Consider the following 14,886-nt stretch of genomic DNA (forward strand, 5'->3'; position numbering starts at 1 on the left):
GTGCATTTGCGTTGCCTTTGAATCTCATCAATTTCATGTTCACATGGAAGAAAATTCTGTGGTTAGGATTCTAGAGTTTATGTAGTTTACTTTTGCGTTTTTGCAGTATAACAGAGATTATAGAAAATTAGTGAAGTTAGAACGTTAGTTCGGAGTTGTTGATCAGCTTTATAGAGTGTGCGTTGTATAATTTTCATCTTAACAGTTCAATATGAATCCATTTGAGTTTTACTCTCATTGCTAAAGCTATGGCTCCCGACGTTGTCTCTACGTGCTGAATGTACATTTTGTGGTTGTATGTTACTCTTCATTGAGATTTTTTACTGTTTATTGGTTCGCTCTTTAGTTTTTGTTAAATGAATTTTGTTAGTGTTTACAAAACTGAAGTCAATTTAACCAATTTTGACAGAATAACCAAAACAGTACAAGAATACTCGTTTTTGTTTAATTCGTAGAGTTAATTTGAATGAGACATGACACATTTAGATACAGATAGAAAAATCGAAAATCCATGTACATACTACTCGTGAGGGTTGTATTTGCAAATGAGAAATAATAAACCATTTGCTTGATTATCATTCTCAGTGAAATTGAACTCGTTTTCGTACAGCTCACAATTTGCATGGGACTCTGCTACTAAACTATGTATTTTCTGTAATTATTTTTATAAACAGTCACAGCTCTCCAGGATATATACAGGACCTTAAACAACCCTCTAGCGCTGAAAGGATGGAACGGTAGTGATCCTTGTGAGGAATCTTGGACGGGAATAACATGTTCTGCGTCATCAGTTATACACATGTGATACCATGACTCTGTTGATTACACTCGTATTCATATTTTAATGCCACTAATAAATAGACCTATTTTACCTGCTCTCTTCTTCATGCAGCCAAATCCAACGACTAAACCTTACCGGGCATCTTGGAAGCTTGCTCAATAATCTACAGAACTTAAATCAACTGTAAGTAATTGTATAGCTTTAAGTTCTTGCGGGGATGGTTTTTGTCAAGATCAGCGATTAATTACGTCCAAATCATTCTGGTTTGTGTAGTGATGTCAGTTTTAACAGCATACTTGGGGAAATCCCTGTGGCTTTACCTCCGAATGCCACACATATGTAAGACTACTATTCGTTTATTTCTACTGCTTCGTGACTGTTCTATGCTTTCTGGTTATGTATACACCTGTATCTTCGCAGTGAGTTTTACTGACAATTTCCTATTTCAGAAATATGGCTTGCAACTATTTCAGCCAAAATATCCCCCATTCGTTGTCAACAATGACAAAACTAGCATACCTGTGAGTTACATTAGTATTGATTTTAGTCCAAGCTTGATAGAGGACATAATAGAAATACGGAATGCTCTTACCAGTACATCTCTCGTATTTGTTGATTATGATAGTGTTGAGTTTTACAAATGGCTGTGAAATAATCACACTATTTATCTTGCAGGAATTTAAGCCACAATATCTTGTATGGACCCATTGGCAACGTGTTTACCGGCTTAGATAATCTCAAAGAAATGTATGTTTTCTTCCCGTCTTTTGCTATTGTAGTTTAATTTAAATGAAAGGAATCGTTGATCCAATTAAAACCTAAAGCATTTACGTTCATAGATATTTTTTTTCTGTATAATATTACTAATTTTAAATATTATGGATCAAAAGAATAGACGATGGAGCCAACTTAAACCTCAATTTTTAAAACTTATTTAAACCTCAATTTTTAATAACAAATTTAAATCTCAATTTTTAATAACTTACCAGGGAAAGAGAAGACTGTGTAACATATATAGACTAAAATAAAAAGAAACAAACAAACAAACAAACCAAAAGACATGACACATGCCTTTTAATCGTTCCCCTTTTCTTGAAATGCATAATAAAGAACAAGGCGCTGTTGTTTTTCGCGTTCTAAGGTTAGCTGAAGTAAAGCTTATAATGAAATTAGATTAGTCTTGAGAAAGTGAGGCCACAAATTGTACATGTCTTGACTATTTTGGTTAGATATGAATCTTCAAGTAACAGGATAATTTCTTACCATCAGGGACCTTTCGTACAATAATTTCACCGGTGATCTGCCAAGTTCATTTGGGTCCTTGACAACCCTGGAAAGATTGTAAGTTTCTTTCGTACAACCGTACCATATTTCCTGAACTTAGATTAGTATCTGTATACTTAGACTGGGCTTTTGTTATAAAGGGTAATTTATTTTATTTATACATTAGGGTCATGTTGGTTTGATCTGTCACCTACCTGGTGCTTATTTTCAGATTCCTGCAGAACAACAGATTCACCGGATCAGTCACCTACCTGGCTGAGCTTCCACTCATTGATTTGTAGGTTACCTCTAAACATTTTTCACATAGTATGATTGATTATGAAAAGAAAAATGAGAATTATGTATAGAACTAAGGTACAAGAGTTTATAGATATAACCGCTGGCACTGTGAGGGTCCAGCAACCTTCCACTAACAATACTATTTTCTGTGTTCCCCTAAAGACTCGAAAACATATATATATATATATATATATATATATATATATATATATATATATATATATATATATATATATATATATATATATATATATATATATATATATATATTCCCAACACAACACTATACAACCACTAATGGATTTCTCAGCTGCTAGAATTAAATCAATTAGCTGTATTTCTTTCTTCTTTCATAGACCTTCCAAATAGGAGGTAGTATCCTAACATATGACTACAGCTCTATTGTTTTCTAATTTATCTGTTTTGTCAGGAACATTCAAGACAATCTGTTTAGCGGCCTTCTTCCCCAGCATTTTCAGTCCATACCAAACTTATGGTTTGTAAAAATAAATGTTACTGGTTTTAATCACCTTCATTTTTCTTACTGGATAATGGACACAAATTGGAAAGTAACATTCCACCTCTTAATTAGGATTGGAGGGAATAAGTTCCAAACCGTGGACGGCTCTCCTCCCTGGGCATTTCCCTTGGACAACGTACCCCTTGAGAAAAACACTAGTCGCCCACCCATAACTCAGGCAAATGCCATCGAGAACTACGCTCCTATTAGAGTAAGGAAACAAAAGAAGAAACATATCGGTCCTGGAGGAATAGCTTTTATGGTCGGTACAGGAACATTATTGGCAACAGGTTTGGCTCTCCTCATTGCGATCCGTTTGAATAAGCTTTATACAAAGAGACTGGAGAACTACGAAAGCGACCATAGTGCATTGCCTTCTTGTCCAATCAGTGCGAGCAAAGGTACCTTATACAGAGCATGAGCATATAGATGGTGAGGCACGCCCAGTCAAAGCCAAAATCCATATGACTGAATAACGTTAACATGATCTCATAGTAACATTGCTCATTCCAGACAGATTTAACACTAAAATGATTGAATATAAAATAAGATTGGTAGAAAGTGAGTGAGTGTAAAGTTAGAGATACTAAACATGTATTGCCAAATTTCACTTAATTTCTTTCCCTTTCGGGAGTCTTTCTCTTTCATATGTCAGGGTCCATTCCATTTATTAGTTCTTTAAATCCATTTCCGTCTTTGATCGTGCTTTTCTTTTTCTCTCCACTTTTATAGAAGATTCTACTACGACAATAGTCGAGAGCCAACAAATCCCACCTTATAATGCTGCATCCCTTTTGGGTCCAAGGCGGCTAACTTCCCAAACTCATAAAAGAACTGGGGAAACATCAAGAAAAAGCTTTTCCGGAAGAGACAGATTCAATGGAAGGATAAAGGTTTATACAGTAGCGGAGGTTCAGTTGGTTACAAACAGTTTCCATGAAGACAACCTTCTGGGAGAAGGATCCCTTGGTCCTGTTTATAGAGCTGAATTTTCTGATAACAAGGTACCTTATAAGCCTTAAATAACGTTGATTTCAAAACTTTTATTTCAATTTTTTATGTAATTTCTTCTTCTTGTTAAAAGGTTTTAGCCGTGAAGAATATCAACATGGCGGGCATGTCTTTCAGTGAAGAGGAAAAGTTCTTAGATGTCGTGAGCACGGCTTCCCGTTTGAAGCACCCTAACATTGTTTCACTTAAAGGCTACTGTTTGGAGCATGGACAACATCTTCTTGTCTTTGAGTATGTGAGAAATTTAACTCTAGATGATGCTCTTCATAGTACAGCATACAAACCTTTATCGTGGGGCACACGTCTCCGGATCGCTCTAGGTGTTGGTCAGGCCCTGAAGTAAGTTCCATGTTGCTATACTAAGAATTATTTCTCGTTAAATATAAAGTGCAATCTTGTCTCAACTCTCAACCGTGATACACACTTATGTTTACAGCTATTTGCACTCGACGTTCTCCCCTCCTGTCGCCCATGGCAAATTAAAGGCTACCAATGTTCTACTGGACGAAAACCTCATGCCTCGTGTTACTGACTGTGGCTTGGCTATTCTGAGACCACTGACAAGCAATAAAGCCAAAAACCGGGTATGTTTCTGCAACAATCAGTATCATGTTTAAATAGGCGATTTATTGCTGTCAAGGTTCTAGTGGCTGAAGTTCGTGATGGCTACAGTTGCATTTACTCAAAGCTCATACTTGGTTGTAGCTTTTGGATGATTTCTCATGAAAAAAATTACCCAACTTGAAAACTGGTTTGCCGGGAAGAGAAAAATAAAATAAAAAATATTTTTCCATAAGTTAAATGATTTTTTTTAAATGTCTTTATATGTGACTTTTTATAGATAACTTACAAATCAACTAAATTTAATTTTTTGAAGTTGTTAAAGAGGTAAAATATTGCTTTTGCACTTTCTAGGTATACATAGCTTAAATCTGCTTGACATTAATTTTAGTATGCCATTGACATAGATTCACTGATTAATTTATTGACTGAAGAAAACAGGCTTCCGAGATTGATATTAGAGATACAGGATACAGTTCACCTGACCATGGCCAACCAGGAATTGGCAGCACGAAGAGCGACATCTTTGCCTTTGGCGTGTTGCTTCTTGAACTATTAACAGGAAGAAAACCTTTCGATGGGTATACGTGTTTCTCTCTAACCTTATTCCATTTCATTTGTTTAAGGGTTGTTGAATGATAACCTTTGTTTTCCATGCAACACAGTTCCAGGCCAAGGGAAGAGCACTATCTGGCGAAGTGGGCTTCATCAAGGCTTCATGATAGTGACAGTTTGGAACAAATGGTAGATCCAGCAATCAAACGGACATTTTCATCCAAGGCTCTTTCTCGTTATGCTGATATCATCTCCCTCTGCATTCAGGTATTACTTTATTAGCATTTATATATGCAAAAAATTTGACAATCATTAATTTTTATTCACTAACATGATAACTGTCTTTAGTAGTTGGAAGTGGTTGTAGGGGATAATGGATTGTCAATAAATCATGACTCTATAGATATAGGTATAGAGTTTTTAACAAAAGTAAAAGTTAAACTTGAATTTACTCATGATCGTATGTTGCCATTCTGGTTCTTCAAATTATATTCACTCGTTTTTTCTGGGGGGTTGCAATAAAACTTACGCGCCTCTCATGCAGCCCGTGAAGCAATTTCGACCTCCAATGTCTGAAATCGTGGACAATCTTGTATCATTTTCTCAAAAGCTTGTTTCAGAGAGTGGTGAAGCAGATGAAACTGAACTTGATCCACTTAACATGTCTTTTCACACAACTATCTCCCGCTTCAACGGTTCACCTGCTCTCAGCTACGTATCCGCCTGATGTGCAAACTGGTTAACATTTTAACGTTCTAGAAATTTAACTCCATTTCTGCTCTCTTCTTTTTATCGCCTTTGGCTTATAAGGCGCAAACTTTTAATTCCTTCGACGTGACAAAAAACTCAATGGATGAAATAGCTGGAATTTCGCCAATGGAAAGGGTTAGCTTGAATTTCACCTCTGAAAATATTTAAGTTGTTTTAGTCTGTTATAACCATTTCCTTAATTAGTGTAACTAGCCGGTTGAACTGGTTATTTTTTTATCAATCATTTACTATTAGATTATTTTTTATGTTAAAATTTTAGAAGATAACAAAATATCACTAAAATATAAAAACCAAGAACTACCACTTTTTATTGTACTTAAAATAATAGCAGTTTCAGACTCCATGCTCAAACTTAACGCAAATTTTCATTTGTTCTTTTGAATAAGACTTTACAGTCAAGATGGATTATATTTTGAATTCTTAAAGGCATACCCGCTTTGCTATTTGAATCTCCATATTCATTACATGATTAAACATTTTCATAACTAAAAGACTACATCATATGTGTTACATGTAATCTTATTTGATTTTATAATCATTTGCAAACACTTCACAAAAACATCCATCAAGTCAAAGATAGTATGTCACCTAAATTTTATATTTTTCAACAAAATCATGGATTTTATTTCTATAAATACTAGCTCCCATTAATGTTAGGGTGAATATAATTTGAAACTCTACGGATGATAAGTTACATAATTTTATTTTATCATTTCTTATAATATTCTAAATCACTATAAATAGTCATTTTTTTTGGGTTTAAATTCCTGACAAATTAATTTTGTTTAATATTTGAATAGGAAAATCTACTAGAATAGTTTTTTAAGAAAATTTAAAATGTTTTATGATAAAACATGTTGCTTAAATAAAAATTTAAAAAAAAAAATTAACTTTTTATAATTTTGAAAGATTATTTAAAATAATAAATTTATATTTTATTAAAAACGATATAAAAACTTTAAAGTATTTATACACTTAAAAAGATTTCAGTCCCTTTTTTCTCTTCTTTCCCCTCTCTTATTTCTCTCTCTTTCTAATCTCGTTTATATATTTTTTTCATTATTTTCTTTTTCTTCCCTCAAAATTGGTCACTGCTCGATCAAGACATGATTATGGACCACTAATGAACTAATGGATCACTAATTAAAATACATGACACAATTCCCTATTTAATATATAATTTCATACTATATTTGGAGAATCAAAATAAACTGTCATATAATTTCTTAAAGAATAATTACATGTAATGGTTATATACTATTCCATTTGCCCCAAAGTTTGAACTCCTTCAATCACTCAAGTGTATGAAAAAATTAATTTCATATTTTTATTTCATATAAATTCTTATGGAAAAATCCGTTTAAACATACTAAATTTTCACTAATAGTGTTGGAAAAATGTTTTGTTAGAAAATCTTTCCACTATATCCTTAACTTATTTATGTATAAACAAACTAATTTATATAAAAAATTTCATATAACCTCTTTAAATTTTTATTTTAGTTTATAAATATACTAATTTTTATTATAAAATATATTTTTTTCTTCTTATTTTTCACACTAGAAAGTGATTTTTTCTTCATCCAATGCTATATTTTATTTCAGGTACATTTCATTACATTCAGAAACACACCTTTTTTGAAACAACTTTATCCATTATTGAGGCAGGGCCAACCATGCAAATACGGTGCGGGTTAATTATATGCAAGCGTCCTGCCCAATCAACTCAACTCAAGCATCGTCGGAGGAATCCAAAAACAAAGCAAGTTAGAATGGACAAATTGAATAATTGCATAAATCAAGGAACAAAGTGGCATCAAGCAGCATACCCAGTATGTCGCCTTGTGCTAGTTGCTTTAACTTCTTCAGTTTCCTGCATATTCCTCGCAGTCAAAATAGTCCTTGTTGATAGTAGTGAATCAGATATTTCGCAACATTATTCAAACTTTTTAGTGATCACCTACATTACTAACAACTCGGTCATTTTCATACTTGAATTCAAAAGTAAGACTAATAATAAGCCACAAGCACTGCCTTCACTGGTATCTTCTGATTGTAAAATCAATATGGCACAACTGCAGAGTAAAGTTTCCTCATTCAGCAAGAGTTATCAGAGCATCGCATTGTCAAAGCACTTTTCTTTGTCAGGAATTAACAGGTAAAGTAAAAAAAAGAAAAAAACTAAAAGAAATTTTTCTAAAGTTATTTTGGCCCGCCACTGTCCACCTAAAAGCTTGATCATCATGGAAGTAAATTCCTCTTTCTCATGCTCCAAGGCCACTAGACAAAATAGCGTTGATCTCTCCAATTATATTAACTGGTCTTCCATCAAACATCGAAGAAAGTGTACTCTCACATAGTTTTTTCAACTCCTTTGTTTTTGCCACAGCCGCATCCTGAAATTCACTTAACAGTTAATTTGACTCATCTACAAGACCGGGGAAACATGTAAAGTTGAGTTGTCACATACAGGAACACAGATTTTGGTCGCATGAGTATCAAACAACTAAGAATAAGACAATGGAGAGAAAGATGAGTTTTAATCTGTGTTCCTTATTAAAAATGTAAAAAAAATAGAAAGACTGAAGCTATATGCAGTTCTCTATCTCCAAGTAGAAGAAAAACTAAAAGTGAAAAATGGAAATTTGACCCTGTTATGTTCTTGTAAAAAACCATCACATATGTCTTGTCAAAAAATAAGTGTAAATCAGTCATGCAACAAGAACATTTTCCCGATAATGATACCCACTCTTATTTCCGTATGAGCTATCTGCCATGCAACATGTAGTCCTTGTTCCTCTTTTATAAAAAATTGAATCTCACTCTAGAAAGAAAATCCCAACTGAGAATTTGCATAATTTTATAGTGTTTTCTGCTTTTGGGGGTGCGGGAGGGGGGGGCGCGGGAGGAGGAGGTGGGGGAGTGTAGGGACAAGCAAAAATTCTCTCGGGAAGTTCATAAGATAAAAGTGATTGTTTCTTTAAAACAGACTTCACTAAGCACACAATATAATAGTAGATGAGAATCCTGACAGAGGACAGATGCAGTGATCAGATTTCTCTATTCCCTTTTTTATATTATTTTATCTTTTACTGGGACCTGCATGTTTCAATGTTTTTTGACACGGCATATTCAATATATTATAAACCTAAAAGGAAATTATTAGAATAGTGAATTGACTGCCTTAACACAACCAGGTTGCTTAAATAGGTATATGAACTAGTTACTATTTACCACAATAAAGTGTACGTAGTAATAAACTAGTGTAGGGATTAAATTTTTCTTCTTCTGCAACAAAAACAACAGGAACACAAGGGATATATATATATATATATATATATATATATAGAGAGAGAGAGAGAGAGAGAGAAAAGGTAGTTTTTATCCTACAATTTTGAAAATCCGTTGAACACTACAAATTCTACCCCCTCATAAATAACAAGCACACAACTTACTTGCTTGGACCATGAAGAAGATAGAGTATTTTGCAGTTCCATCCGTTTAGCAGCCAAATCCTTCAACCCTTCTTTCAACTTGACTTCATGATGCTTCTTTTCCTCTATTGAATTGACTAGTCTGTCTAGAAATCTGAATTTTTTCCCAACACCACAATCAATTAACATAGATCAAACACAACAGGATACTACTAAAGAGACAGCAAAAATAAAGCGTGTGACATACTAAATGCTGTTAGTATACTTAATGTGGTTTGTTGAGTAACTTTCAAAATTTAACAAGCATGCGTACAAGCATAAAAAAAAAAAAAAGGCAAGTTCTTCACCCTATACATTTTAGCAATTTGAAAAATGAAGAAAAGAGAAAACCATGCATTAAAATGTCATCCCGTTAGTCTTTCAAGTTGCATAGTAATACAGAAATAGACCAAATGAAATTCACCAAAAGATCATCATCTTAGTACACTACATACATACACTACACAATAAAACAATAATCGAAGTTTTGATCTCTGTCTTTTGTTATGCAGGCAAAACATTCCAAACTTCAAAACAAATTATATTCAGTCCAACTATGACCGAACTTAAACAATTATGTCTGGCAGTTGTTTTCAGTACATAAACTTGTAATTCCATATATTAGTTGATATTTTCAAAAAAATTTCAACCCATCCAATAATCATAGCAACACAAATGTGAGTCGACATCTGATAAATCAGGATACTCCGTGAATGAGTATATGTACGAAACTTCAGGCATAAAATATGAAGAAGTACCTTTTGGAGTTGAGAATCATAATCAAATCCCTCGTCTTCCTATTTGTCAGCAATGAAATTGCTAAAGAAATATCACTTTGCATTGTTTCTATTGCATCAGCAGTATACTGTTGTAGCACAAAGGGGGCAACTGCCTGGACTTGATTTTGCAGGGACAAAGTTTCCTCATTCCTCAATTCAGCCAATCGTTGATTTAAAAAGGATTTCACCTAATGTCATACACAATAATAACAAATTTTAAATTTAATCGAAAAATAAGAATGACACAATACAATAAATTCATACAGTATATGTAAGTGCTTACTTGTAAGAAAAATAGCATAAAAACAAAATTTGCTAGAATTGCGTTTCTTTCTCTATATGATAATTGAAATTATAATATTATCAAAATCGATAACTTATCCAGGTAATGACAGTAAATTAGCATAGATATTATATACCTCATATAGATCATCCAGAATCTTATTTCTGAACTCCGTATCTAAAAGTTGGCTCCTTTCTTCCTTGTTTTCTGTCAATTGAGATAGGGCATCTGGTAGAGAAGTCTGAGTCTCCAACACTACAGTTGGGGCACTATCATCATCAATGACATCAACCTGAGGAGTATCCACACTAATATCCCAAGATATATCTGCATGTGAGCCTAGTTCTTGGTTTGATACGGTTGGATCAGATCCGATATCAGAGGCATTAATGATTTCATAAGGACCCAATCCATTACCATTATCCTCTGTTTCTTCAACAGTTCCAATGTCCCAATCAATTTGTGAACTCTCCACAGAAATATCCCAGTCAATGTCAGGCACAGCAATCGCAGCATTGCTTGTTGCAGGATTTAATTCATTTTTACTTTCATGAACATTCACGTCACTGATAATGTCAGAGTCAACGGCAACATTTAAAGATGGAGGGTTTTCACGCATATTCTTCAAGTTTTGTATTACATCTCCTAAAGATCTCTGCAGTATCAATTTTCATCTTAAATAATGTGTATACTGAACCATGTCAAAAAGAGTTTATTAATGAGAACTATAAAAATGAATACAAATTTTAATTTTTTTCTTACATCCTTTTCAGTGTGAGCATCCCTGACAAAATTGGTATAATATTCAATTGCCCGTGACATGTTGTCATTGTTCACAACATCTAGAATCTTGCGAAACGTGCTTGGAAGTAATTGTGCTGTCTCGAGAAGTTCTACTCTGACATTTTTCCCCTGCAAAAACAATATAACCAACCATACACCATAAAAACAAAATTGCGTTCAACACACCACAACAATAACAACAAAATTTGTATCCCACTTTGTGTGGTTGGCTGTATGAATCAAAAGGGACAACGATTGTTTTCTCAGGAATATCAATCATCCTAAAATTCCTTTTCAAACTGCTACCGAAATTCTTTCTACACAACATAAACACCCAAAAAAGTCAAACCTGTAATCCAAGCTCCTGGCAAGCTTCAGCATACTTGGCCACTGAAAGAGCAGCACTTCTTTTAATATCAGCTTCCTTGCGATCTAGCTCTAACAGTTGCTGCTGAATCTTCTGAACCTGTTTCCTCTGATAAGGGCTTCACGACGAAAACAAATACTAAGCAACAAAAATCAAACCCTTAAGAAATGAAAAACCCAAAGATGACAATGCTCACATTTCATAGCTCACATTTTGAATGATAATCTGGGCAGCCTCACCAAGGAAAACATGATCCTTCTCAAACGACCGCACGATTGCTTCCCAAACACCCTACCCAAATAAGAACAGCCACAATTAGCGACCAAAGGACTACCTACACAGTCTATTTTTTTGTTATGAGGTCCACCGGAGGTAAACGTGCTTGAGCCAAATAAAACTCGAACTCATGACCACCAGTGAAATTTTAAGAACTCCATCCTAATTTATCTATAAGTTCGATAATATTAATATACATACTGTGAATGATTATAGTGCACATTTCTGTTAAGTGTATCTCACCGGAGCACCTGATAAGCGACCAAATATGTTCCTGCTTTCAGAAGTAGACTTCAAGAGAATATCATATATCTGTTTGGCCTCCAAATATCCAATCCCTGAAAATAACATTGCCACTTTGCTCATAACAATTAGCTAATTTAACTTAGCCACCTGCATTTAAAAACTCATAATTTACAATCAGCGAACGAATCCCATTAACACACATAAAGTTCGAACCTTCGGAGTCTAGGGTTTGGAAGAAGGGATCAGAGTCTTTGGGGAGGGAAGAAAATTCCTTGGAAATTCGGACTCTGATCGCCCCCACGCGCTTTCGCCAATCCGCGGGTACTCGCTTGCGATCCACCAGCCACTCTGTAAGGGTCGAAAATTCGAATTCAGAAAGCGATAAAATTAAAATTAAAAACAAATGGGGAAAAGAAAGAAATTGGAACCTCCGAGACGAGAGAAAGTGATGTCGATGGGGAGATTGCGAACGTCATCGGAAGATTGCATTGCGAATGAACAAATCGCAACTCGACGACGGGGGGAAAGGTTGGTCGTTGGAAATTGGTGTTTGGAATTTGCAGCGCGCTGTGGTTTAAGCCTTTCAACACACCACTCCCTGAAGTGAGCCAACCGAGTCGACTCAACTTGTTTCGTCACAAATTTTGCAATATTCTTTTTTTTTACAATTTCCTGAAGTGAGATCGTTTATTTAAAAATAATTCTTTTATAATTTATTTTATATATATATTTGATTACAATTGAATTAATTTGATTTATTTTTAGAAAAATTATTCTTTAACTCTCATCTTTTTATTCTTATTATTTAAAAGAAAAAGATAATTGTGCATTAATCAATTACTCACACTAAAACACCTCAGACAATAAAGGATAAGAGTAAAAAAATAGGAGTCATAGAATCATTATCCTCACTTAACTATTCAAATATCATTATAAAATAATAGTTAAAGATTAAAGTATCAAAATATATAATTTAGTAAAAAAATAAATCAAACATTTAAACTATTCAAATATTATTAAACAGTATTTAAAAACATCAAAGTGTGAACCTATATAATTATAAATAATAAATAATTATAATAAAAAAATTAAAAAAGTAATAGTATTGTTGCTAGTGGGTTGTAAGTCAAATCACATTCAATCCAGTTTGAATTTGTTTAATCCGTAGATTAAGTGAGTCGCTTCAATTCAACTATTCTTAAAAACAAAAAATTTTAACTCAATCCATGATGAATCAAGTTGGCTTGCAAATTGAAAGCCATTTTAACATCTCTAACTCTCACCTTAATGCTCTGTTCACTTGAAGGAGAGTGATTGAGAGAGAGTGAGTGGAAGGGTTTGAGTTGATTTAAGAGTGAGATTTGTGTTATTTTTTTTAAGGGATTTAGAAGTGATGGTGAGTAAATTTAGAAGTAATTTTTGTGAAAGTTTGGAAAAGATTTGATTGATGTGATAGATTAAAAAATATGTTTTAATATAAATAATAATCAAATTACCTTTTAGTCCTTAGTTAAATTAGTGTTGTAAATGAAATTCTTAATTTTTTTAAACACAACAAATGAAACTAAGTATGGAAAAAAGCGACGATTGTTGGCCAAGTGAGGATGAACCTCATTTCCTGATGGATGAATTAAAAATTCAGACTCCAAGGTCAAAATTTCATCCAACACATTGTGGAAATGTTTGCTAACAGTTGACCCTGAACGATGGAAAAAGAATGTGATACTTCTATTTTTCACGTTATGGCCAATTATGTGAAGAAATTTAGCCATTTGTTCCTCCACTGACGACTGTATCGCATCCTTCACTAACCCAGTTGCATGTAGTCGCTCGCACAGGTTAATGAATGCATATGGTCCTATACGAATGATATCACGACATCGATTAGTATGCACCAAGTAAGACATAAGTTGTTGTCTTTGACGATCTTTGTTCGGCCAAAATTCCCTACCAATATTGCTATGATTTGAATATATATTCAATATATTCAACTCATGTGCAACAATGCATAACATTGTTACTGCCGCTATTACTGTGCGAATTTGTAATTGTCGGTGTAAAAGTGTGACTATATTGAAGTCCACACCCACAACATCATCAATTACATCATCACCATCCAAATAAGAAAGTTCTAATTCTTCTCCCATGTATGTCACCTTTAAGAAATGTAAAAACTATTACATCCACATAATACACATAATAATGAACTATTATAAACATCCTACTTTAAAAAAACTCCAACAATAAATTCCCATTAACAAAATACAAGTATTTTCTTCAATAATAACACTTACAATTAACCATGCAATCAATCCATTATGTATCCATAAATAAAACATAGAATATATCCAAAAAAAATACAAATAACACATTTCATACCATTAACACATTTCATAAGTAACACACTTGAACATGTTACATACCTCTGTTTTAGCTTTTCAAGACTTCAAACAAATTTCCACAAATGTCAAAAACCAACACCAACTGAATCATATTACAATCTTCAAATCACACAAAATAAGTTATTCTCCTAACTACAAACATACCTCAACCACGTACAAGGTTCGTCACACTCACAACTGGACCACTTCCATGAACACACAGCACAACTCAGATCCACCAAGTACCAAGCATAGTGCCACAACACAAAACAACAAACACACCACACCACAGCAAACCTACACCAACAAACATATTATGGAAACTTGTAACTCAAAATCAACCCAGGACCATGAAATAACTAACCTCCACCACTTAGAAGGAGACGCAAACCCGCCTCAACCACGATCCATAATTATTCACCACCTACAAGTAAAAATGAACAATAGGTCAGCCACCACAGTTACAAGACGTGCTAAGCCTTTGAACCCGTGTTCGACCACCTCTTGAATCCCCTGCACAAAAAAAAAATCAAACAT

At 33.9% G+C, this 14,886-nt stretch overlaps 2 protein-coding genes across 2 annotated transcripts; one reads left to right on the forward strand and one right to left on the reverse strand.

Annotated features, from left to right (window-relative positions):
- Positions 1–1,056: 1,056 nt before the first annotated feature.
- On the forward strand, positions 1,057–5,887 carry LOC114191517 (protein STRUBBELIG-RECEPTOR FAMILY 2-like). The gene is made up of 12 exons (XM_028080727.2): positions 1,057–1,412; positions 1,457–1,528; positions 2,051–2,122; positions 2,277–2,342; positions 2,775–2,840; positions 2,937–3,265; positions 3,597–3,868; positions 3,949–4,214; positions 4,312–4,459; positions 4,878–5,017; positions 5,102–5,258; positions 5,536–5,887. The coding sequence occupies exons 1-12, from the start codon at positions 1,057–1,059 to the stop codon at positions 5,716–5,718; spliced, it is 2,127 nt and encodes a 708-aa protein (XP_027936528.2). The 3' UTR covers positions 5,719–5,887.
- A 1,891-nt stretch (positions 5,888–7,778) lies between these two features.
- LOC114191516 (CDK5RAP3 protein homolog) lies at positions 7,779–12,623 on the reverse strand. Its single transcript, XM_028080726.2, has 10 exons — positions 12,397–12,623; positions 12,182–12,316; positions 11,966–12,060; positions 11,643–11,737; positions 11,429–11,564; positions 11,059–11,208; positions 10,433–10,951; positions 9,993–10,201; positions 9,217–9,349; positions 7,779–8,157 (listed from the first exon to the last, which is right to left on the reverse strand). Exons 1-10 carry the CDS (start codon positions 12,455–12,457, stop codon positions 8,026–8,028), a joined length of 1,665 nt encoding a protein of 554 aa, XP_027936527.1. The 5' UTR covers positions 12,458–12,623; the 3' UTR covers positions 7,779–8,025.
- Positions 12,624–14,886: the final 2,263 nt, after the last annotated feature.

Source organism: Vigna unguiculata, chromosome 7 (assembly GCF_037176805.1).
Source record: "Vigna unguiculata cultivar grain cowpea cultivar isolate G323 ecotype 2 chromosome 7, ASM3717680v1, whole genome shotgun sequence".
NCBI classification, from domain to species: domain Eukaryota; kingdom Viridiplantae; phylum Streptophyta; class Magnoliopsida; order Fabales; family Fabaceae; genus Vigna; species Vigna unguiculata.